We start from the raw sequence: 24,498 nt of genomic DNA, 5'->3' as shown, positions 1-24,498 counted from the left end.
CAAAAGAATATTATGTGATGGTCCAGCTAATCGATTTTTTTTGTTCAATTTGAGTAAAATATCCAAAAAGCTGTAGTAATGTTGCTTTTAGCTATTTCTTCAACAAACTTTGAATGGTTCGTCACTTCAAGTAACGACATTATTTTCTCATATTTGAAAATTTTTCAAAGTATATTTATAGCTCACAAATAATTGTTTCTTCTTCTTCTTTCTGGCGTTACGTCCCAACTGGGACAAATCCTGCTTCTCAGATTAGTGTTCTTATGAGCATTTCCATAGTTATTAACTGAGAGCTTTCTTTGCCGAATGACCATTTTTGCATGTGTATATTGTGTGGCAGGTACGATTATACTCTATGCCCTGGGAATCGAGAAAATTTTGAAAAGATCCTCGACCAGTGGGATTCGAACCCACGACCCTCAGCATGGTCATGCTGAATAGCTGCGAGTTTACCGCTACGGCTATCTGGGCCCCTCAAATAATCGTTTATTATGGTCTAATCGCTTATCAAAGTGAAACCTGTGACCCAACGATCCTCCCCATTAACAACCATCCCTCCCAGTAACCTTTGTGGAGATGCAGAGGAAAACACGGTCTCCAAATAACAAAGGATACACACTAACATTCCTCCCCCCACTCCCACCTGACTGCAAGGACGTGGCCGGCGCCGTTATTGACCCTGTATAAATAGAGGCATTGAATTATGTACACTGAAGAAGATTATGACCAATCCCAGCCGAACTTCTAGTTGATTCTTTGTGCATATTCACTGATTTCGGTCAAACACGGAATGGACCGATGCACGAGTTCACTAATTTGACGTTTGAGCGGTGCCAAATTCATTCGTTGCCAAGACCACATAAATAACACGGCACCGCTCAAACGTCAAATAATGAACCCGTGCATAGGTCCATAGCAACCATTGATATGTGTAGTCAGTCTAAGCTAAAGCTAAGCATCAGTTGACTCCATAAGTAAAACCATTATGCCTCTTCTCTTCAGGGTGTTTAAGAAATGGTTTGTGATCTCCAAGAGTTTCCGGCGTCAGTTTCTTTCTTGCAAGTTAGATTTATCCAATGGAGTTTAAGATCTCCTGTCTTAATGCTCCATATTCGGAAATACTGAACACGATTGGCGGCATCCTTACTGGAATCGAAGGGCCTGAGCTAGACTGCCATTGTTCGCATAGTCGACGTTAGCGCTAATATGACCAAAATGCATTTTTTCATTTCCATACATTCTATACCTAATAATGCACTTAGTGCTGTAAACATTCGACACTTATGCGCGACGTTCGTTTCGTTACCATGGTCAGCAATCATTTTATTTTTCTGCATTCATTCGCTACCGTCACGAGCGGTAGAATGAACATCGTAAAACACAAAAAACTGTCAAGTGAATGTCGTCTGACACGATGACATTTGTTCTTCTCTTCTTTCTGGCATTGCGACTCCACTGGGACAGAGCCTGCTACTCAGCTTAGTGTTCTTATGATCACTTCCACAGTTATTAATTGAGAGTTTACTATGCCAATGACCATTTTTGCATGCGTATATTGTGTGGCAGATACGAAGATACTTTATGCCCAACCCGAAAAGATCTTCGACCGGTAGGATTCGAACCCACGACCCTCAGCTTGATCTTGCTGAATAGCTGCGCGTTTACCGCTACGGCTATCTGGACCCCTATGATGACATTTGTATAAATCATAAATTTTACCTGGAATTCAGACATATAAGGTCATAAACAGCATGGATAGTTTGATCTTGTTTGTTATGTTAAATGTGATTTTTTTTGCACCTAAAATTTATTCCATATAAGAAACTAAGACGGGGCCCAGATAGCCGAAGCGGTAAACGCGCAGCTATTCAGTATGACCATGCTGAGGGTCGTGGGTTCGAATCCCGCTGGTCGAGGATCTTTTCGTCAAGGAAATTTTCTCGATTCCCAGGGCATAGAATATCTTCGTACCTGCCACACGATATACACATGCAAAAATGGTCAATCGGCAAAGAAAGCTCTCAGTTAATAACTGTGGAAGTGCTCATAAGAACACTAATCTGAGAAGCAGGCTTTGTCCCAGTCGGGACGTACGCCAGAAAGAAGAAGAAGAAGAAACTAAAACAAACCACCAATCTTGAGCTTGTTGGCCTATAAATCATAATTCGAAGCCTGTTTGCCTGTAAACAAGGATGGAAATCTAGTGATCATGACAAAATACTGCTGTGTGCATTTGAAATGCAAATATCAAATGCGGGAACACCAAACGCGGTAAGATTTTTTACAAGAAATGCGATGTCAAAAATCGATTTATCTTGCTAGGGCGGCGGTGATTTATTTAATCGTTGCTAGGTGTCCTTTGATTGTTTTGTGTTACCGCATTTGGAGGACGTTTAGTCAAGATTTGCTCCTCAAATGCAAACAGCAATACATGATGCTTCGCGGTTTTCTTTATCCTGCGATCAAAGCAACAACGATTAATCTTTTGTCGTTAAGCCATCACAACAAACTACGCTCCCCGAAAAATGAATCGTGTTGCGTGTGGGCTAGCGATTAATTGTTCACGAATCAAAGTTCTATTGTTTTGAAGATTTTTCTACTTTTACTTATTGATTCAAGTCCGGACATGCTGTTTGTAATTCCGAAATCTTTCGAAAATTGTTTGAGTGAATAATAATAGCGCGATTGCGGCATGATTAAAGTTGATCGCGACTTGTAACAACATCCGATAAACTCTTTGTCCCACGACAAACAGTGCATCGGATGCTTCATATATCTGTTCTACGTGCGCGTAGTGAGCTGTTCAAATCATGCTGCTGTAAGAACGACGGCCCTCTTAGACCATTCAAATACTTTGTTTTTTTTGTCGGTAGAGACGATCTTTTTCCATCCTTGCCAGTAAATCATATTTTTTCGTTATAAGTTTACCAAGAAAAGTTGTATAACATATTTGAGTTTAGGTTAAAATTTTTGATGACGGTCAAAATTTATTACACCTGAAGACTATGAATCTAAAACTTAGGCGATGATATGTAGGTATTTTTGCCATTAAATTGATTGTAGAAGTCAAGTGAACATTATTGAGTAAAAATAGCATTTTTTTATTATACTCAAAATTTATATTATCCAGGAAACTAAGAACAACAATAATTCATCAGACTGTAAATGAAAATCAAAAGTTGAGTTTTTCCAAGATAAATTTTATTTAAGCAGTTAATTGAACATGTTTAAGAAAAAAAGAATTTATAACCACACACAAAAATTATTTGACCTAAGAATTATGAATATCACAGTTTAAAGTGAAATAAATTTTGAGTGTAATAAAACTTTTTATTTTTCCTTAAACATGTTCAATTGGCTTCTACAATCATTTCAATGTCAACAAACTGCATATGGCTTTAGATTTTAATTTCAGGATAAGGCACACAATTGAGATGTTCATAGTATTTAAGTAAAATCATTTTTGAGTGTAATTAGAAAACGTGTTTATTTCCTCAAACATGTTTACTTAACTGCTATAAAGAAATTAATTTCGAAAATACTTAGTGTCATCTCTTTGAATTTTGCTTTATATGCAAACAGGCTCATGAAACAGGATTTTTCTTAGTTTCTTAGGTTACATAAATTTTGAATGTAATCAAAAATTTCTATTACCTATCTTATATATTAACTCAAATTCCACAATCATTTTGGTTTTGAGAAAACAATTTTTACGTAGTTTCTTGAGTAATAATTTCCGAGTGTAATCACAAATTTGTATAACTTCTCAAATAAATTTGCTTCACAACAATTTAATGTTGAAAAAAGTAACATACTACAGTGCACCCCCGTTAATTTTAACGGTACCTCATGCAAACCATCGGGGTTCATTTTTAATTTGAACATCTAGTCACCCTAGAAACGTGTTTCTGGTTACCTCTTTCACTGTTTTGTTTTGATTCTCCGTTCCGTTCCACAGCATTCCATTCCACTTGACTCCGTTCCATGAGCGAAATGACGTTTGAACCATTTTTAATCTGAACGATGTGCAAATTAGCGGGGTACAAATTAAAAAGTGTTCAGATTAAATGTGGTCAAACCGGTATCGCTTTGAATTTTTATTCACAAGCATATAAGTTCATGAATTAGGGTTTTACGTAGTCTCTGGGGTAGATAAATTTTGAGTGTAATCAAAAATATATATTTTTGCTCTAACATGTTCTCCTAACTTCTAAAAGTAAGTTTATTTCGAAAAAGCTACGTGCCTTCGCCTTGAATTTAGATTTTCAGGCAAACAAGCTCATGAAATCGGGTAGTAGCGTAGTTTCTTAGGTTGAATAAATTTGAAATGTTTTAAGAAAATTTCTACTTTTTCTCAGACATGTTCACTTAACTTCTATAAGCAAATTCAATCCAAAAATTACTACTTGTTGAATATTTTTATTTATTAGTTGAATAGTCAAGCTTTATGACAGTGAAAGAAAATTTGAAATCGAATGACGAGTTTTAAAATCTGTGTAACGCTAATTTTTAGCACCGTTTCCTTACAGTTAAAGTTAGATTTACAGAAAATAGACAATTGTTAAAAGTAAGGTTTTTGTAATTTTTAGTGAAAAAAAAGAGGGTTGATTGGTTGATTGTTTGACTAAGTTGATGGGCTTATACAAACCAATTTATGTAGAAAAATTACATGTCTTTGCTATAAATTTTGATTTACCTGTAAGAGGTTAAAACTAGATGTGTTCATAGTTTAGTACATGAAATCAATTTTAAGTGTGATCAAAAATTTTGGCTTCTGCTCAAAAATATTCACAAGTATTTTATATTCAAATCTATGTGAAAAATCCTTGACACCGCTCTCAATTTGGATATATAGGGAAAGAGGTTTAAAAAATTGAGGTTTCATACCCGACCAGTGGACTATGGCCGAAACTGGTTCTGGTGGCCTACATTGACCAGTTTATGCTCAGTTCCGATATTTTTTTTTTCATAATTTGCCTTACATTTGGCGTATTTGCGGTTCATATTGGGGTTTCCACATATTTTTTTTTGAAAATGTTTGCTCTTAGACTGGACAAAACCGGTGCTATCCTAAATGTAATTTTACAAATGAATCTAAATTTGTTCTCCAGGATGAATATTTTTAACCACTATTTAGACATATTCGCGAGATCTTTCGAATGAGATATAAACCATTAGTTTACATCAGTGATTTCCAAAGTGGGCGAATTCCCCTGGGGACGATTTTCAAGTTCAGGGGGGGCGAAAATTTGTATAAGAGCAATTCTCGCTGAAACCAGGCCGCCATCGGCACCCATCGTTAGAATTCCAATTTTATGTCACTGATCGCTAGTTTTCGATAAAACTTAAGGGTGGTCCTTTCTGTTTTCTCAAATTGGTGGACCCCTCGTACGCCAGCTAGCTGAACAGTTTGCGAAAAAACTCATTTTTTGATAAATCTTGAGTATTTCTTCACGGGATATGTCTCATATTTCGCTTGGAACACATAGCAAACTTAGTGGCATCGTATAGAGAAAGGATATAGCTTTCATTTAAACTTGAAACAATTTTGGCGGCCATTTTGAATTTGGCCGCCATCTTGAATTTTGTTAGAAAAATCGATTTTTCACCATTAGCGCACCGCTAGTTTTGAATTCTGAGATCACCATCCGAAAGCTGAGAAAAAATTGCGTAAGATAGGCTACAAAAACTAGGTGAGCAAAGGTATTTACCCTATGATATGAACGATTTTCTAAATCATGTTCTACTATTTTGACGTATACGGCGAGTGCAATCAATGCAAACATATTTTTTTGTACATTAAAGAAACAAGTTTTCAATCGTTGGTGTATTATTTGAGACAGATGAAGAATGGGAGTATTAATTTGAGTGAAAAAATCTGGCGGCCATCTTGGATTTTGACGCCTTCTTGGTTTTAAGTAGTAGAATGAGTTTTTACCTTGTTAGCACTCAACATGTTGAATTTCAATGCTACTGTTACACTTATTCTTCTTCTTGTTCTTTTTTTCCTCACTCTACGTCCCTACTAGAACAGAGCCAGCCCTTCAGCTTTACTAGTTTTAAAAACAAATGATCAAATAGGATTTTTTAACGCTTTTATGCTACCTGAATGATTCTTCTGCATATCTTCGAGTTGTAAAATAGCATTATTTCTTTCATTTATTTGGTCTAAAACCATTGATACAAATGAACAATCAGTTGAACAGCTGAGATAAGATAAGAAAGATAGAATCTGATTGTTTTTTTTTAACGGAGGCCTTATAATTCAACATGATGAGCATTGAGATGGTAAAAAATCATGCAACTGCTAAAAACCAAGATGGCGTCGAAAGCCAAGATGGCCGCCAGTTTTTCTAGCCTCGAAATTATACGCCTGCCTTTTTGCATTACGTACACATTAGAACAAAACCTGCTTCTCATAATTCAATTTCGCTATTTTTCACATGCATGTTGGGCGGTACTAAAAACGATACTTTATGACTTAGAAAATCAAGGAAGTTTTTTGCTTCAAAATTTAAGACTTTCATTATAAATTAATGCATTTCTGTCAATGTTTTACGTTAGAACTACAGATATTACCACAAGGCTTACTAATGTCCCGACACGCAATCTATAAACTTCCACTATTAAACTATGTTTGTTTAATACAATCAATGTTTTTTGACGGTTTTCATTTATTGAATTTATTTATTCATTATTACTGAATTCAAAGATATGTCGAAGAATTATTCTGTTGTCAGAAATCGCATTAAAAAAGAAAATTCCTGTTTAGTAACCTGGATTTATAACAAATAAAGCTGAGTATCAGGCTCGGTTCCAGTAGGGACGTAACGTCAGTCAAATGAAGAATAATAAGAAGCAGAGTATACGTAACCTTTGTTATTGGTATCCTCTAAATTCGACATGCTGAGTGCTATCAAGGTGAAAAATTAATTCTACTACCTAAAATCAAGATGGCGTCAAAACCCAAAATGGTGGCCAGATTTTTTCACTAAAAATAATATTCTTATTCTTTACTCGACTCGAATAAAACACCAAAGGTAGAAAACTTGTTTCTTTGTTGTACAAAAAATGATGTTTGTATTGATTGCACTCGCCGTATACGTCAAAATCGTATAACATGATTTAGAAAATCGTTCATTTGATAGGGTAAATACCATTGCTCACCTAGTTTCTGTAGCCTATCCTACGCAATTTTTCCTCAGCTTTCGGATGGTGATCTCAGAATTCAAAACTAGCGGTGCGCTAATGGTGAAAAATCGATTTTTCTAACAAAATTCAAGATGGCGGCCAAATTCAAAATGGCCGCCAAAATTTTTTCAAGTTTAAATGAAAGCTATATCCTTTCTCTATACGATGCCACTAAGTTTGCTATGTGTTCCAAGCGAAATATGAGACATATCCCGTGAAGAAATACCCAAGATTTATCAAAAAATGGGAATTTTCGCAAACTGTTCAGCTAGCTGGCGTACGAGGGGTCCACCAATTTGAGAAAACAGAAAGGACCACCCTTAAGTTTTATCGAAAACTAGCGATCAGTGACATAAAATTGGAATTCTAACGATGGGTGCCGATGGCGGCCTGGTTTCAGCGAGAATTGCTCATAATTGATTTTGGGGGGCGAAAAAGCTAGAAAGAGGGCGAAAAATTGTTAAGCGAGCAATTGAAAAACACCAAAATACCTTGGAATGTTTAGAAGAGACACTTATAGTTTAATAAAATATCATAGAGTGATACATCTGACCTAACTATTTCGGTTGTACTTGTATGTACCTCATGTGTGCTCGTTTTTAAATTATGATGGATAATGCTTAACGATTATCATTGAAATCTATTTGTTTTTAGTTGTTGCCAAAATTGACAGTTATTATATTCTGAAAGAAGAAAATATGTGAGAAGTTTAGGCAGTATCTGAAATTTATGTCAAAATCCAAATTAAAGTGTGGTGACTTTTTTGTAGAAGATCTTTAGCATAAGACATATTGGGTTACTATTGTTCCTCAGTATTTGTAGTACAAAAAACTTCATAACCAAAACTATCTAAATTTTATAAAAAAATTGGGTAATTTCGATGGCAAACAAAAGAGTTCCAGTGATAAAACCACTAAATGTCACATACGTAAATCACCATACTAAAGAAAAGGCTTGTATAAAATGTCTGAGTAACATCGAATTGCATGCATTGAAGCTTCAGGAAAAATCTGAATTGTACTGAATAAAAAAACTCGTTTTTACGTTATACTTTGGTAAAAATTGGAAAAAAAATAAAATTGTACCTACATTTTGGATTGCCTGTTTTCAGAACGATCAAAAAATGTATTATCAAACATTATAAAAATATATTTCAACAATTTTAGAAACATCAGAATCTAAGACAAAAGAGTAGAAAGTGGGCCAAAACGGTTTCGAAGATCGCACAGTAGCCAGTATAATAGATTGGTTGGTGCAAAACAATAAAAACATATGATAGATATTGCATGACTCTTTCATGGATATGAAAGTAATTTTTTGCGTTTTTAATTAAAGCCTTATGATTAGCAGTCAATCACCTCTAAATTGATCAATTATCGGGATACTTATGATCAAAACTTGAACGTAGTATAACGCCTAATATAAATCAGGGAGGGCGATTCCAAAAAATATTGGTCTCAAGGGGGCGAAAGTCAAAAAAGTTTAGGAAACACTGGTTTACATCATACGGACCAAATTCGCCCATTCTCCTTGGTTTAGAGAATCGAACTATTTGCTCATTTCGATGCAAATTTCAACATTATTCATTTTACGCTTGGAAGAAAACGTTTAGTGACAGTTTTAAATCCCATTTTTTGTTTGAAAAGAAGCTACGAATTCAGAGATTCATTAATATTTTTGTTCCTGTTAGCAACTAAATTCAGTGAATAACTTGACGTTGACATAACCTTCTATAAGATTTTTTTTCCCAAGACTGTGTCCAAGAAGGATTATTACCATAACGGGTCTAACAAAAACAAACGAGGGACGTGCCTCAAATAAGGTTTTAAGAGGGACCAATAAGTACAAGAAGTAGCTCTGAGAGGTAATGTTTTATTGCTTTAGGTGATTTCAAGAATTCCATTAGCAGAAATAATTTGCGTACGCACAACACGAGAGTGCTACGAAAAATTGAAGCGAAAACATTGTTATAAAATGTGTTCAACTAGATGAGCTTTGTTTTGGTCCGTAGGGGAGAGAAGAGCAAGACGGGACTAAGTATATGGTGTAATTTATCGCAAATTATAAGGATTTTTAGGTATACCTGTCGTTCTTGAGCAGTTCATTCTTTTAAATAACTGACCCAAGATCTGATCTTAAGTCAAATCGAAATTATCACGATGTAATAAAGAATTCAAACTGTGTTACATATTCGTACCGGGAAACTACATGACAAAACGATTTTTGTTATGAGGCAAAATGCCTGTTGGGATTTATCGCTTTGAGCGTTGAATGAACTTCCATTGCTTACTTCCATGGAGGAATGACACAAAGGAGGCGCATGGTACTCGATAAATTACTGCTATGTAAACGGTGAGCGAAGGCTTAAACCTTGTCCGCCTAAAATAAGATTATTTTCAAACCGTCGTCGCTTCAGTTTCAATTATCTGAAACGTTCTTCAACAAGTACTGCACAAATTTGTATCTATTTTGCGTCCATATAAAACAAACAAAATGTGTGTAAACAAATGGGACGAAATGAAGCGAAAGCGTTATGCCCTCGGGGAGCATTTTAGCTCATTTTGTCCTTCGAATCAAAACCCTACATTATGTAATTTATTATCGACTTGTTTTTGAGCACTCGTAACACAGACACTGTTCCTCATCTCATCGTAAGTGATCGTGTCCTTTGCGATCCGATCCGATCATAACTGCCATGTGGTTGAGGATTTTGAGGAATCGCTTGCGCATTAGCAGTTGAGCCTTTGTGGCCTTCGGATCCAACCCCCCAAATCATTCCCGTCCAAGTGCTAGGTGTGAGCTGAAGTTATCTCCGAGTTTGGTCAATATTACTGACCCAAAAGAGAAAAGTTAGAATCCACGCACTTGGATTTAAAAAAAGATGGCTGGTTCAGAAAATCAGGAAGTGCCAGCAAACGAGGAGGAAATCTCTGGACAGGAAGATGCAGAGGAAGAGGAATCTTCGGAAGAGGAGGCACCACCAGCGCCACAACCGGCGCCCAAATCAAAGGAAAAGGCCAAATCTAAATTCGTTTTAGTAAGGTTTTATGTGCAATTAGATTACAGTGGAGTGATATTAATGTACGTCAACCGATTCATTGTAGCTGCACGAGTTCATTCGGGAGACAGATAATTTCCTAGCCCGGTTTGACGATTTGGTGGAGAACAGAGATCAGCAGAAAACCCTTTACATGGCACGTACCAATCCGTTGAGGGAGACACTTGTAACTTTGCTGTTACGGTTCATTCAAAACGAATTGCCGCGTGACGATTACCTTTACAAGCACATTAAGTGTTGTGATGTAGGTGTTTCCTAATTTTAAGCATCCTCATTGCACAGCAAAAAATATTTTGTGATACCACATATTTTTTATGCACATCACTCGTGTTGTGATTAATGCGTGAAATTGCATTCGAAAAATCTAAAAAAAATAGATGGAACGACGTAAATTGATCAATTACGCCTTTTTTACAGCATTGGACAATACATTTGTAACTATTTCGGTTTTCCATTCGAAATGGTCAAGTTTGGTAAGCTAGACCGATTTAAATGAAATGTATCTCAACATATAAAAGCCCTACCTAAAAAATGTCTTTAGCAAATTTGTACATTTCGTCTGAATATACAGAATTCAAGTTAAATCTGAAGACCTGTGATAATTTCTTTCAAATCGCTTCAATAATAACCCAGAACTAGTCTTCTAAAGTTGACCATCCATCAATCTAAAAAGTACAAATGTATTATCCAATACTGTACATGTTATTACAACAATTTGCTCAGCGAAAACGACGTGATATTACAATTTAGTTTTTGCTGTGTAAAAATATGGCGCGACCCAAACTCGAACATTTAACGATCGCAAAACAATGAACTTGATTTAATCGAAATGAAGTTAATCGCCTATTTTTAGTACTCGCGACTTTCTTTGTCTCATCAGCAATTGTCTTATTTTAGGAAGAGCCATTGAACAACGAAGAATTCGCCGAGCACTACGAGGAAGCGCACAAGAAAGATGACGAAGGAAAGACGTCACCGGAAGTAATTGATTCGAATTGACAGAGCTCTAACATCCGATTGCTAATCCGTTATTTTGTTATTTTTCAGTTGGACGCCATCACGGCATACAATGAAGTCTGCAAATTTTACATCGCTGAGGGTAAAGTGGTGAACGTTGATTTACTGTTCAAACTGAGACGGCTACTGCGGAAGACCAACACTGTTATGGGTGGGGTGCTTCTAGATACGACCGAAGCCATTGCAGCACAGATGAAGAAGGAATAATTATTTTTAAGAATGAAAGTCTTGCATGTAATGGTTTTACTTGATCAAAAACACAACATACGATCTATATTATGATACGAATAATAAAGCTAAGGTTACTAATTATAGGTAATGAAAAGGTGTATTTTGTTGTCTAATTGGAGAAATTTTAAGGCGATGATGGGTTGGGATCAATCATGTAAGCCAAATAATTTATTCTGAAAAAAAATTGAATGAATTGATATGCCAAAGTCTGAATTGATTATATATTTCGTCGTATGACATCAAATTATCACCACTCTTAATGAAAGTTAATTACTTTGTTCTTTTACCAAGTACCACTTAAAAGTGTTTTTAGTAGAAGAAAAATTAACTTCTTCTTAGTGCATATAACACAATAATTGTGTGTTGCGACTATGAAAATCATTCACATAGGAAAAGAAGAGGAAGGCACAGATCCTGAACTATTTGGGAATCGAATCCAGACAGCTTGGTTTTCTTCTAAGCAAAAGAGGCTTTCTTCTAAGGAAAAGACGCTCAGTTCTATTAGAAACAGATGAATAAGTTACAAAATCAAACTACCGCGTTGATTCGATTTACCCGAACGCTTCGAATCTCGGATACTGGCCTTACTTTACCTAAAAATCAATATTTTGTCAACTTTTATGAACTAATAATGCATAAGACGCCAAAACCATGGATTTAAAGCAAAAAAAAATCGGAATACATAATACAGTACGGAAAAGGCGAGTGTCCGACTTTCGAAACGTCCGGCAATTCGAAGCTGCAAGATACTTCCAAAATCTGGGCCTACCTCTGGCGGTTTTAGATCAAAATCATTGACTCAAAACTCATGAAGCACTCATTATAAACCACGTGAAATCTTTATGAGTATAGTTAACTCCTCTAAGAGTAGCTTGAAAGTGTCCATTTCCCGGTTGTTTTGCTTGTCCAGGGATTCGGGACAAAAATTGAGGCTTGTCCGGGAAATCCCGATATTTTTCAGATTTTCAATAAAACTAGTATTTCTGTTGAAATATTAATAATATTACAACAAAAGATTGCTTTGCAATGAAATATAAAAAGACATGTTATATTTTATGTTTGACTGCTTTATTCTGATGAATTATATGAAAAAAACCATTTTTTTTTTTAAATTCATTATATGTAATATAATCGAAAGTGTGACAAACATTCAAGTCGTAACATTAAAACATTTTTCTACAGACATTTAAAAACTCATCAACATTTAAAAGAACAAAATAAACGTTTTAGGATCATTGAAAGTATTGTAGTGGATCATCCAAAAAGATAATTTATGAAAATTATCGACTGAAGTTTAGGTGTACTTTCAAATTCGCTTTTTGGCATAGGTTCTTAAAAACGGTTTATAAAAATGTTGAAGAGAAACGCTAGAAATAACCTTTACAGCATGACAAATAAAAATATGTTTTTACTTATTTGGTCGTTCGGTCTTTTTATGAAATAAGTTACCTGTTTATTACCTCCCTTTTATGATATTTTTTTATTTTATTGAATTAAGCTTGGGTCTGAGAAAAATGTCATTGTTTTGCTTTAAAATTTCGTGGTTTTCGTTAAATATTTCGTTTATTTCGGGATTTCCAGGAAGTAAGAGCTTGTATCCCATGAACCGGGTAATCCAGGAAATTTGTCTAATCCCTGGATTTTTTGTCCAGAGATGGACACTCTAAGCAGCTTCAATCTTTTACCATAAAAAATATTCAAATCGCTACACTATTTTTGTATTTCAATATGTTTTCACATTTTTTCCACAAGATGTCAATGTCTCAAAAAAAAAATCCTATTTTCAGAATTTGCGTCGATACTGATTATTGGTCATCTATTTTTGCACATATGTACCACAAATATAAATCAGGTTATTAACTGCACTGCTTCTCAACCTTTGTAACGGCGAAAAACGGCTCGCTGTGAGGTGTTCGTTTTAGCGTGCTTTTTGCATGGTCGGGGGTCCGCGGACCCCCTGTTGAGAAACGTGGGGTTAAAGAGACCTTAACCCGTTAACGCCCAGCGTCTTATTTTGAGGACAGTGATTTGCGCAAATAACTTGATATGATACAAAATATAATGATATCATGTTTGGAGAACTTGGTCATAGACCTGATATCTAACACTCAGTGGACATTATATTTCGGAATTCACACACCAGGTGACGCGACAGCATGGCCAAATATACCTTATACCAGCACATCCAACCCCCTGAAATACTGAAAATCCAATTTTGACAATGTATATCTCAGTTGTTTTCAAAGTGAATACGAACATTATTTCGAGCATCGTTCAAAATCATCGTCCATTTTAATTGTCGCGAAATAAAAGCGTCTATCCAAAGTTATTTGGCAATGGACACTTCCAAGTATTTTGGAAAATACATTCGACAATAAAACGAAATTCAAAGCAATGACACATAGTTTTTTTTTCGACAAGAAATTAGTAGTAGAGGTGCAGTGAAATCGTTTAGAATTTTTTGGTTACACTCAAAATTTATTTCAGTGAAAATAATATTAAATACGCTTAATGTGAAACTGTTTGCTTATAGAACAAAATTCAAAGTGATAACATGTAGTTTCATTGGCAGTGAACATTTTTTGGGTAGAAATATAAATTATTGATTACACTCAAAATTAGTTTGAATCAGAAAACTACGAGACACTTTAGGTTTCCAATCTGTTTGCATGTGAAACAAAATTCATAGCGATGATATTATTACACATAAAACATTGTTTACCAAAAATTTACGAGGAACCCTACCCGACCAGAACCACATAACAAAATTATAACACATTTCTATCAGCAGTAGTTAACAGAAGTTGATATAGTTTTGTTATCAAGATGGCTTTGTTCTCAATTTGTTATATTTTCAGTAACACATTGATAACAATATTTGTTCTACTTTTTACATCGCATTTATAAGCTTGTTGCAAATAACATCCGATGTCATAAACAGTAACATAATTTGCAAAAATTGTATTGTTTTTTAACATCCTTGCAACACATTCTGTAATAATTTTGTTTTTAGGATTTGTTATATTTTAATTTTGTTTGGTGCAAATTTTGTTAAAATTGTTGTTATTTTAACTACTAACGGTACATGTTTTATAACAACTGATGATATAAAAAATCATATCAAGGGAACACATTCTGTTATAATCTTGTTTCTAATGACATTTTTTTTTTTGGCTTGAACTTACTTGTAGAAATTCAGTGACCATCTTTATGAGAAATAGTCATTTATGAAAATTTTATTGGGCCTTCCTTAGCCGAGCGGTTAGAGTCCGCGGCTATAAAGCAAAGCCATGCTGAAGGTGCCCGGGTTCGATTCCCGGTCGGTCCAGGATCTTTTCGTAATGGAAATTTCCTTGACTTCCCTGGGCATAGAGTATCATCGTACCTGCCACACGATATACGAATGCGAAAATGGCAACTTAGGCTAAGAAAGCTCTCAGTTAATAACTGTGGAAGTGCTCATAAGAACTCTAAGCTGAGTAGCCGGCTCTGTCCCAGTGGGGACGTTAATGCCAAGAAGAAGAAGAAGTTATTTATGAAAACACACACAATTTACTTTACCAAATATAACCATTGAAAAAACTTATTTTGTATAACTTTATTTCCATAAATCTAGTTGCAAAGCAATGACATGTAGTTCTTGGTAATTAATTTGATTGTACAAGAACAATGATTAAATTTGAGCAGAAAGAGTAATTTTTAATTACATTCAAAATCCATTTTGCTTGAAAACCTATAAGAAGCCCAAATTTTGAGCATATACATCGAAATTCAAAGCGATTACATTTTTTTTCTATTTCTGTGCTTATAGAAGTTTGGTTAACATGTTTTGAGTAAAATGAACATTTCAGATTACACTCAAAATTCAATTTGTTTAAAAAATGAGGAAAACCTCATTGTTTTAAATTATTTGCTAGTAAGTCCTTCAAGGACTAGCGATGACATTCAAGTCTAGTCTAAAGTCTAGAAAATATGTTTGAGCCGAAATAGAAATTTTGAAAAACACTCAAAATTGCTAGTACCTAAAAACTACTTAAATCTTTTTTGTTTTAAACTGTTTGCCTGTTAATTTTCCAGACAACCAGAATGTACGAATAACGAAATCACCTTTTGCGTTATGCGATGCTTTTATGTGCAAAGTTTCACCTATAAGATGTCGCGAAAAGGTCTTATACGTACAAAAGTGGAGGCGCTATGCGTGCATATTTTATATGATGAAAATCATCATGCAATGCGAATGTGTTGATTTTATGGCGAACTAATATGTACTCTTATACGACCTAATTTATGATAACAATGTTGATTTGACAGCTGCTACGGATTGATCCGACTTACTTTGTACGAGTATACGGGACGAAACGAAATGCACATGTGAACTCATAAAATAGTGTTTTATACGATGAAGCTCATCAATGAAACGATTTCATCCACCATTCAGTGCGGGTGTGATGTAATTCGTATGAATAAACGACTCAGTTCGTAAACTGTTATGCGACTTCTGGTTTTCTGGGTTATTTTAATGGTAATTACATTTATTATTTCGACAATGCATCAATTGTTGAAGTCTAGACAATAACGAATTCACGAGTCGTCGCATTGAATTTTGGTTTCAAAACAAACAGTTTTGAAAATACTTCTTTTGTTACTCTAGTAAAATAAATTTCCAATGGACTTCTATTGGCTATTTGATGTTATAAATTTACAAGCCTTTGTTTTATTTATTTAAATAATTGGATGGTATCAACATAAAAAAAGATCCCAATAACTCATTCTTGTTTGACAATTATTACCAGTTAAAAACTAAAACACAATCTATGACAAAAAATACAAATACAATTTCATTATTCGCTAAGAAATGGAAGAAAATATGATTTATTGGTAAATAGTATAAACATGTGAGATTTTCGTCATTTTCAATTGAAATCAATTTAGAGTGTGATCAAAAAAATCATATTACTGCACAAATATATTCAAGAGTGGAACGTTTCCAACCGAAAATATTTTTTACAACGCTTACTGTTTCTAAAAGATCAAATAGCATTAATTTTGTCTCAATAAAATGCAAAAGTAATTCTATGGAGATGTCAGATATCGACGACACACTTTTAAGTTTTTTTTTATCCACACCATAGATATTATTTTTATTATTTTTTTGTTCAAACTGTGTTTATTTTATGGGAACGTTAATATTCATAACAATTTCAGAATTTAAGCACAATTGTGAGATATCTTGGGCGCTAACGGGTTCATTCATGGCATTGTATGGAACATATTTTAGTTTTTTTATCTTTAATTGGCTACAAGCGAAATCACAGTCAAACAAATGTTATATGGGGAATTTCGATCCTCGAGGAACATAGGAATATATTCAAAACCAGGCGATCGTTATGTTCAATCCCGACTTAAGACGAAGTGCACTTCGGATTTCTGTGTAATTTTTCGTAGCTTTAAAATCAAAATGATTTTATTTTTGGCTATAACTCATTTTTTAAGACTTTGAAAAATGTGCGGAAAATTGAATTATTTTACAACCATCAAATCCCTGGGTCTCATTTGATGAGTACACACAAAAATGTGTACATTTTGTATTTTTCTTCAATTCACCTATCACAGAAGATGAGCCTGGCAATATTCAAATAATTTCACAACTCTTTTTTTTTTGTTAGCTTAGCTTAGACCGACTACACATACAGATTGTGCGATATTTGCCAGAAAACCATTCGCCAGAAAACTATTCGCCAGAATGACATCCGCCTGAAAGTACCATATGCCAGAAAATCATTTGCCAGAATGTACCTTTCGCCAGAAAACCGTTCGCCAGAAAGTACCATTCCCCAGAATGGACCATACCTTAGATTTTATTTTTTTTTTTCAGATAATTCATGTTTAAAATTGTAGGTGAAATAACCGAGCCAGAGCGTTAACAAATTTTGTTTGATTTTGGTCTCTTGAGGACCAGTTGACATAGTAAGTATCGAATATCCGTTTTTTGTAATGTGGTTCCAGTATTCTAATTCTTGGACTAGGTAAAATGACTTTCGTACGGTTGAAAAAATATCGACTTCTCAGGCATTCGTTTGTAACTTTACCAATATGAATTGAACAGACAGTGCCTAATCTCCCCCCGGAACTAGAACTAGAAAAAAGAAGAAGAACGTAGAATAAAATAACAATTCCATTCAATTAAAGCTGCTCTACTATGTATGAAAGATACTGCTTATTGACGTAAAGATTTGATATTTGATATTGACTGATAATAAAGTAAGGGTTTTTTTTTTAAATAAAACTTGTGCAGAAAATTATGGTTTGGAAGACTACACAAGAGATTCTCCCTTCTTTTCATCATAAGCTGTTCTTTAAAGTTTTGTTGCTTCTTAAGGATTTGTTCATTAAATATTTACGAGATTACGATGTAAATTGCAGCTATTATATATAAAATATGTTATAGTTAATAGTAAATTCCGTTTGATTTAATAGTAATAGTAAATTCCGTTTCTGAATTTTCAGTTTCATTTAAAATGTTTTTTTTTTTAAATGTAAATTGTATTAGGGAATTATGGCTTAGAAAACTTCAAATGGGATTCTCCCTTCTTCACATCATAAGCTGTTCTTGAAAGTTGTGTTGCTTCTTAAACATATTTACGAGATTTCGATATACGTTGCAACTATTTGTTACATCTGTTCAATAAAGTAATTAAAGCATCCACTCACAAACTAAAATTACATTTACTATTTACAACTTTCAACAGATTTCAGGCAAATAAGGCAGTTGTAGAATTTATAATAACATCATATTTTGTACGAATTGGAAAAATCTTATTTGCCTCAAACCATATCAAATAGCGATAATTTGACAATTACTCTTTTTTGAATACTTTTTCATTAACTGCAATTGAGGTGGCATCACTAAAAACCGATTGTGCTACTTTTATTCGAATGTCGCTCCCTTGAATGTCATTTCCTCGAACGCCAGCCACTCGAATGACACTTTTCCCCGCATTTATTCTACCGAAATTTGTATGGATCGTGTTATTTGAACAGAACAACCCCCTCTACCCCATTAAACGACAACGTGGTTTATAGACGGTATCAAAACAGATGCAGTTCAAAATGGATACAATCTTCGGTGACAGAGTGGTGAACTAGAAAGAACGAAAAAGAATAGAAAATAAATGCTGAGTTCGGTGAAACTTTAAAAAACCGCTGATAAAAAAAGAAGGGTGGATATCATATAAACAGTACACCACCTTGAAATGTATAAAGTTATAAGTGCCAAAAACTTTTCGGGAAAATAAACCACTTGCAAAAATGGGGTATTTAGGGAACTGGTGTTCATTCGTGGTTTCGATATTTGAGAGAAAGTAGCACAACTCTAATAAACCGCTCATTGAAAAGCAGCATTCGTAGAGAAACTTTCTGGCAGTTGTAAAAACAATATTGTCAAATACAATATTCTCATGAAGAACAGCTCGCGGTTAAAGGAAATGCAATTTTCTCAAAGTTGAAAATAGGTGAGACAGCTTAGATTATTGTATCAATACTTGATAGGCGAAAATCTCGCAAGAGATGTAGAATAGCAGTGTTATATTGTCTGCACTCTGTTCCTTAGCAAAAAGCTTAAAATGATGTGGTAATTTAGTGCTCTTGAAGATGTGAATAGAGGCAGTGGTCATCTATAGCGACGACCATCTTTGGATTCCGGGTTATTTTACCATGAAATAATCGATCAAGATCGGCAAGAAAAATAATTCTGGGGAATGGTACTTTCTGGCGAATGGTACATTCTGGCAAATGATTTTCTGGTAAATGGTACATTCTGGCGAATGGTTTTCTGGCCGATGTCATTCTGGCGAATAGTTTTCTGGCGAATGGTTTTCTGGCAAATATCGCACAATCCACATACAGTATTGAATAAAACATTTGAAACTTTTTTTTCCATACAAAATGACCAAATTTGGTAAGCTAGATCTCAGTTATTTATGGACCGATTCGAATGAAATTTTCACAGAACATTAGATATAACTAACTTGAATTTTAACATATATTTTTGAATATTTTTTCCAATCACGGATTTATAAGTAATAACGGTTTAACTAAAGTGTAATTTTCGACGAAAAATTCAAAACTATTTATCTCAAAATCTGATAGCCCTACACAAAAACTGTCATCAGCAAACTTGTTCATTTTGTTGAAATCTACAACTTTGCTGAAGATACCATGAAGCTATTCCTCCAACATGTTTAATTATGTCATTTATAAAAAAAAATCGTTAAAAAATTCACTTTAGACAAACCGAAACTTGTGATTGGAAAAATCACTCAAAATATATGTTAAAATTCATGTTATGTATGATATTCTGCCAAAATTTAATTCAAATCGGTCCATAAATAACCGAGATCAAAGATGGTCATTTTGTATGGAAAATCAAAAAAGTTGCAAATGGGTTGTCCAATACTGTATCTATGATTGATATTCCATGATTGATAATACAGTCGCCTCTCCATATCTCGATATCGAAGGGACCATCGAGATAGGGAGAGATCGAGACAAAGAACATTAATTTAAGGTGAAAGTTCTTTGAGCACGTAAACATGATGTTGCTACCCACTCGAGCCACCCGCTAAAGCACGCTCTCGAGCCACCCAAAAAGGTGGAGCGCAATGTTATGTGCGTCGGCCAAAAGTAAATCATCATGTTCCATGTATATCTCCACTCACATAATTATGTAGGCAGTATTACTTGCACACGTATCATACAAAGGTATTAATTGTCGATATGAATTCATCAATAACTTCATAAAAGCTCAAAAACACAATTTATTTCATTTGGTAGAGAAAACATGCGTGTGTTGTTTACTTCTCTCGCTTCTCACGGACGGAGAAAGTTGCCATCAGTATGCATTTGAATTCTACAGCCAATTGTACTGTATAATATCTAATATTCATTTTAGCTGTTAAATTGCGTTTTACCTTGTTTTTCTCACGCATAAAAATGTTTTGCGACACTTGTGACATTGTACACCTTTTGAGTGTTATGAAATTGTGAAATACGTGGTTGTAGCAAGTGTATGAATATCCAAACAATTTTAATTCCAAACATAAAAACTGACATCACTTCCAATCAGTGAGATCTGCGCATCCGATTCATAAACAATGTTGGCGCAGTGACTTCGCGATACGGTGTTGTTTTTCGAGCACAAATCGATGAATTTAAGTATTTTATTGCTCCCAGGAGCACGGCGCGAGAAAAATTAAACTGTTACAAGCATCGCATCAGATTTTTGAGTGGCTACGGTGAGTAGAAATACCATTAAAAGTGAGTTTTAAAACGGGCACCGAAAAGCCAGCAAACAACATCACGGTTCGTGAAAAAGAAGTGATTCGGTAGTGAGTGGTATTTTACAACACAAATCACAGCAATAACTACGAGTTTGCATTCAAAAACTGATAAATTGTGAATAAAACAATATGGAATGCTTCCAGTTAAAAAACCACCCCTCTACGATAAGATTAGTAACTCCAAATAATCATTTTATGTGATCGCTCTCCAAAACACTGTGAGAAGTGTGGGAGGAGGGAGCGGAAAGTGAAGGGGAAAGTAAGGTGCCATATTAGCAATTTTAGTACTCAAGGAGATATGTTCTTAATGAACACTAAATTGAAAATCACTCCGTTACTAGGAAAATAATAAACAAACAAACTTCATTTCGAGTTTCCAAATTGTTATGATTCTTTTGAATCTGGTCTAGTAACCTTTGATAGTGTTCATATCGACATATGGAGAGCAAATTGAAAACACAAAATCAACAAGAAACGCATCGATATATGGAGAGAGAAAACGTATGCAGAATGAAGGAACCGAAGCAATCATCGACATAGGGAGAGATATCGAGATGTAGAACATCGAGATGTGCAGAGTCGACTGTAAAAAAAATATGTTAAAAAATATAAAAATTTCATATTTTCAAATGTATTGCAAACATTCAAAAATCGCTAACCAGAAGAGGCTTTAAGAAAACATGAAAAAACAGTGATGTTCATAGATAAAAACCAAAATTCGCAAATAAAAATAAATCATTGTCCAAAACGTGATTCGATTGATTTTTTTCTTTCTTTTCTTTCTGGCGTGTCCTCACTGGGACAGAGCCTGCTTCTCAGCTTAGTGTTCTTATGAGCATTTCCACAGTTATTAACTGAGAGCTTACTATGCCAATGACCATTTTTGCATGTGTATATCGTGTGGCAGGTACGAAGATACTCTATGCCCTGGGAAGTCGAGAAAATTTCCAACCCGAAAAGATCCTCGACCAGTGGGATTCGAACCCACGACCCTCAGCTTGGTCTTGCTGAATAGCTGCGCGTTTACCGCTACGGCTATCTGGGCCCCTCCTGATTCGATTGATATTAGATGAAAAAAAAAATTGGATCGAAAAAAAAAAAAAATGGGTATTAGAGGGTTATCAACAGCTTATTAGATTAGTTACCGATTCAGGATGATAGTGTACACAGAACCCTAAGATAAAATGAACGAATAAATGCATTGTTAAAAATAATACTGTAATCCGAAACACGTAAGAGAAAATCTTGTTTATTTTATATCTTATGTTCGTCAGAGTACATCCTCTTTGTAATTTGAAATTGTATCCCCATCCCGAAAGATCGACATCCGTTCGCAGAGTTGCTCAAAATAGTTTCTTTGTTCAATCCGTCCCACGCTCCATTTAGCCATGAGCTCTCAATTTCATTACCCAGATTAGTCGCTAGCACGAGCCAGACCGGCAAAAATGGTTCAACACGGCGGACACTATCGCAAACGAACTCTTGATTTCAGCGATAAGCACCGGAATGTAATATGAACTGAATTATATTTTGATTCGACAATTTTCAAGTTTCCCTCAAAACTTCACAGTTGGCCAAATTCACCACCGATGTGGAGCACTTCCTGGAGGAGTTCGACAAGGTCGTCCAGCATCGGCAGGTGTATCGACGGGATTATGCCCGCCATCTTAGGGAGATTGAGGCCAACCTGAAGCTGTTGATATCTAAGTTCCATCAAATTGAAGCAGGTGGCAGCCGTAATCAGCTATTTTGGGAGCTGTTTTGCTGTGGAACTCTGTTCGAAAACTGCGACGAGTTGAGACGGCATTACTTCCGGTTCCATAACACTACTCGATTGGTCCATCCGAACATTGTGGAGGTTTGTACCTGAATGTCATGATTATGGATTTGAACGCATTGATATTTGAAAGCTTTATTTCATTTTACAGCTCCAATCAGGCCACGGGAAGCTGGAACACTTCCGACGGCGTTTGCAGGAATATCTTAATTATGGAACAGAGTACAGTGCGGTTTTGTTGGTGAATTTACAGAAACTCTTAAGTAACGTCAGTCACACTATCCAGGTCGACAATGCTAAAAAAGATGACGGATGTACCAAACCCGATTACCAGATATTTAGATGGAGAGATTTTACACCCAAAATAGAGCGTTTCCACACGAAAATAAAGGATTGTTGAAAAGCTGTAAATAATTAGATTTGTGCATAATTAATCCTCTAATACTTTTTTTTTTGTTCCAAATACCATTTTTGCTATAATAAATAGACCTGGGTAATTCTCACTAAAACCAGGCGACCATCGGCACTTATCGTTAGAATTCAAATGCATTATCCCGTATCCCTGGGATATGCTGAAACTGGAATATGCTGAAACTGGATGAAAAGTTGTTCTCCGAACTCAAATTGGTGAATCCATCGTAAGCCAGCAAGCAAGTGGTACATACCTTTCGAAAAATCCCATTTTTGATAAATCTTAGGTATTTCAACATGTGTCTACCTATGTCTCACATTTTCCGCACATAGGAAACTCAGTCAGTGGTAAAGCGTGTTCAATAAGTTCGAATTAAACTTTTCATAGTTGTGTTGGTGCGCACTATGTGTATTGTGTATTGTGTATGTATGTGGAGTTGCCTTTGTTTTCGCTCGGAAACATGTCGGGTACATAACTGTCAAACTGCATACATTTTCGCGTTGACATTTATAGCCCCGCCTATCTCCACATTCCTCCTCTATGGAGATATAGATACAGTCATCTCTCCCTTACTCGATATTGAAGGGACCATCGAGTTACAGAACACAAAAGCAATGGAACTGCGTTCCAAGGGACCATCGAGTTGGGCATGAAAACCAACTTTTACTATGGTTCTCTAACTCGATATCGAGATACGGAATATCGAGTAAGGGAGAGTTAACTGTATATGGTTTATTACCTCTATCGCAAGATGTTAAATGTTAAAATCCCACGGCGTGAAGCGGAATTTCATTTATACGTCGGTACCGGGAGACGGGCTCGGCCAAGGACCGTGTGAAATCTAGGCGGCCGCTTTCGGTGAGAACGCCAGATCCCACCAAGGTGGTGAGAGAGCGGGTTCGCCGAAAAATGAACCTCTGGATACGAAAGACCGCTGCTGACCTGGATGTGTCGATCGGTACAGCTCACACCATCATAACAAAGGACCTGGGATACAAGCCGTACAAGAAACGCTAGGTTCACGGAGTAATGGAGGCTACCACGAAAAAAAGGCTGGACAGAGCCAAACTGATACTTTCGCGGCAAGCAGGTGAGGAGTTCGTGGTTTGTGATGAGAAACTCTTTGTCTTGCAACAGCCGCATAATGTCCAAAACGATCGGCTCGCCAGCATCCCTCGGTTCCAAAGCGCCGCGTCGGTGATGGTTAGGGGGCCGTATTCAGGCGTGGGAAGCTCCATCTGGTGTTTTTTTACAAGGGGGAAATCTTCAAACAGACCCCTGAGAAGGTAACTCAGAGAATGCGGGGATGACGCACCAACGACGACCCGCTAAAACCAGCCTATGCACTGTGCATGAGCAATTCATTTAGAATTGCTCAAGTGGTGAACAGTGTATCGACATGACCCTTGGACTCAGACCCTCATCTCCCCGGAACCACCTTACGGTATTTCGTCGGAAAGGGACCAGTGCATAT

The 24,498-nt window shown here is 35.6% G+C and overlaps 2 protein-coding genes across 2 annotated transcripts; both read left to right on the top strand.

Annotated features, from left to right (window-relative positions):
- The first annotated feature begins 9,913 nt into the window (after positions 1–9,913).
- Positions 9,914–11,591, top strand: LOC5572962. Its single transcript, XM_001654241.2, has 4 exons — positions 9,914–10,228; positions 10,296–10,493; positions 11,147–11,230; positions 11,297–11,591. Exons 1-4 carry the CDS (start codon positions 10,073–10,075, stop codon positions 11,471–11,473), a joined length of 615 nt encoding a protein of 204 aa, XP_001654291.1. The 5' UTR covers positions 9,914–10,072; the 3' UTR covers positions 11,474–11,591.
- A 10,612-nt stretch (positions 11,592–22,203) lies between these two features.
- Positions 22,204–23,029, top strand: LOC5572961. The gene is made up of 3 exons (XM_001654240.2): positions 22,204–22,343; positions 22,406–22,693; positions 22,764–23,029. Exons 1-3 carry the CDS (start codon positions 22,281–22,283, stop codon positions 23,010–23,012), a joined length of 600 nt encoding a protein of 199 aa, XP_001654290.2. The 5' UTR covers positions 22,204–22,280; the 3' UTR covers positions 23,013–23,029.
- Positions 23,030–24,498: the final 1,469 nt, after the last annotated feature.

This window comes from Aedes aegypti, chromosome 3, assembly GCF_002204515.2.
Source record: "Aedes aegypti strain LVP_AGWG chromosome 3, AaegL5.0 Primary Assembly, whole genome shotgun sequence".
Taxonomy (NCBI): Eukaryota; Metazoa; Arthropoda; class Insecta; order Diptera; family Culicidae; genus Aedes; species Aedes aegypti.
The sequence above is the reverse complement of the archived record's forward strand: the minus strand, read 5'-3'. Positions and strand labels throughout refer to the sequence as shown.

What these genes read in the sequence shown, in the direction of transcription:
- LOC5572962 (XM_001654241.2), top strand. Translation starts at nt 10,073, where the DNA reads ATGGCTGGTTCAGAAAATCAGGAAGTGCCAGCAAACGAGGAGGAAATC. An exon ending in CCAAATCTAAATTCGTTTTA is followed by an intron (nt 10,229 to 10,295) that starts GTAAGGTTTTAT and finishes GATTCATTGTAG; the next exon opens with CTGCACGAGTTCATTCGGGA. An exon ending in AGCACATTAAGTGTTGTGAT is followed by an intron (nt 10,494 to 11,146) that starts GTAGGTGTTTCC and finishes GTCTTATTTTAG; the next exon opens with GAAGAGCCATTGAACAACGA.
- LOC5572961 (XM_001654240.2), top strand. Translation starts at nt 22,281, where the DNA reads ATGGTTCAACACGGCGGACACTATCGCAAACGAACTCTTGATTTCAGC. An exon ending in TCAGCGATAAGCACCGGAAT is followed by an intron (nt 22,344 to 22,405) that starts GTAATATGAACT and finishes AAAACTTCACAG; the next exon opens with TTGGCCAAATTCACCACCGA. An exon ending in TCCATCCGAACATTGTGGAG is followed by an intron (nt 22,694 to 22,763) that starts GTTTGTACCTGA and finishes TTCATTTTACAG; the next exon opens with CTCCAATCAGGCCACGGGAA.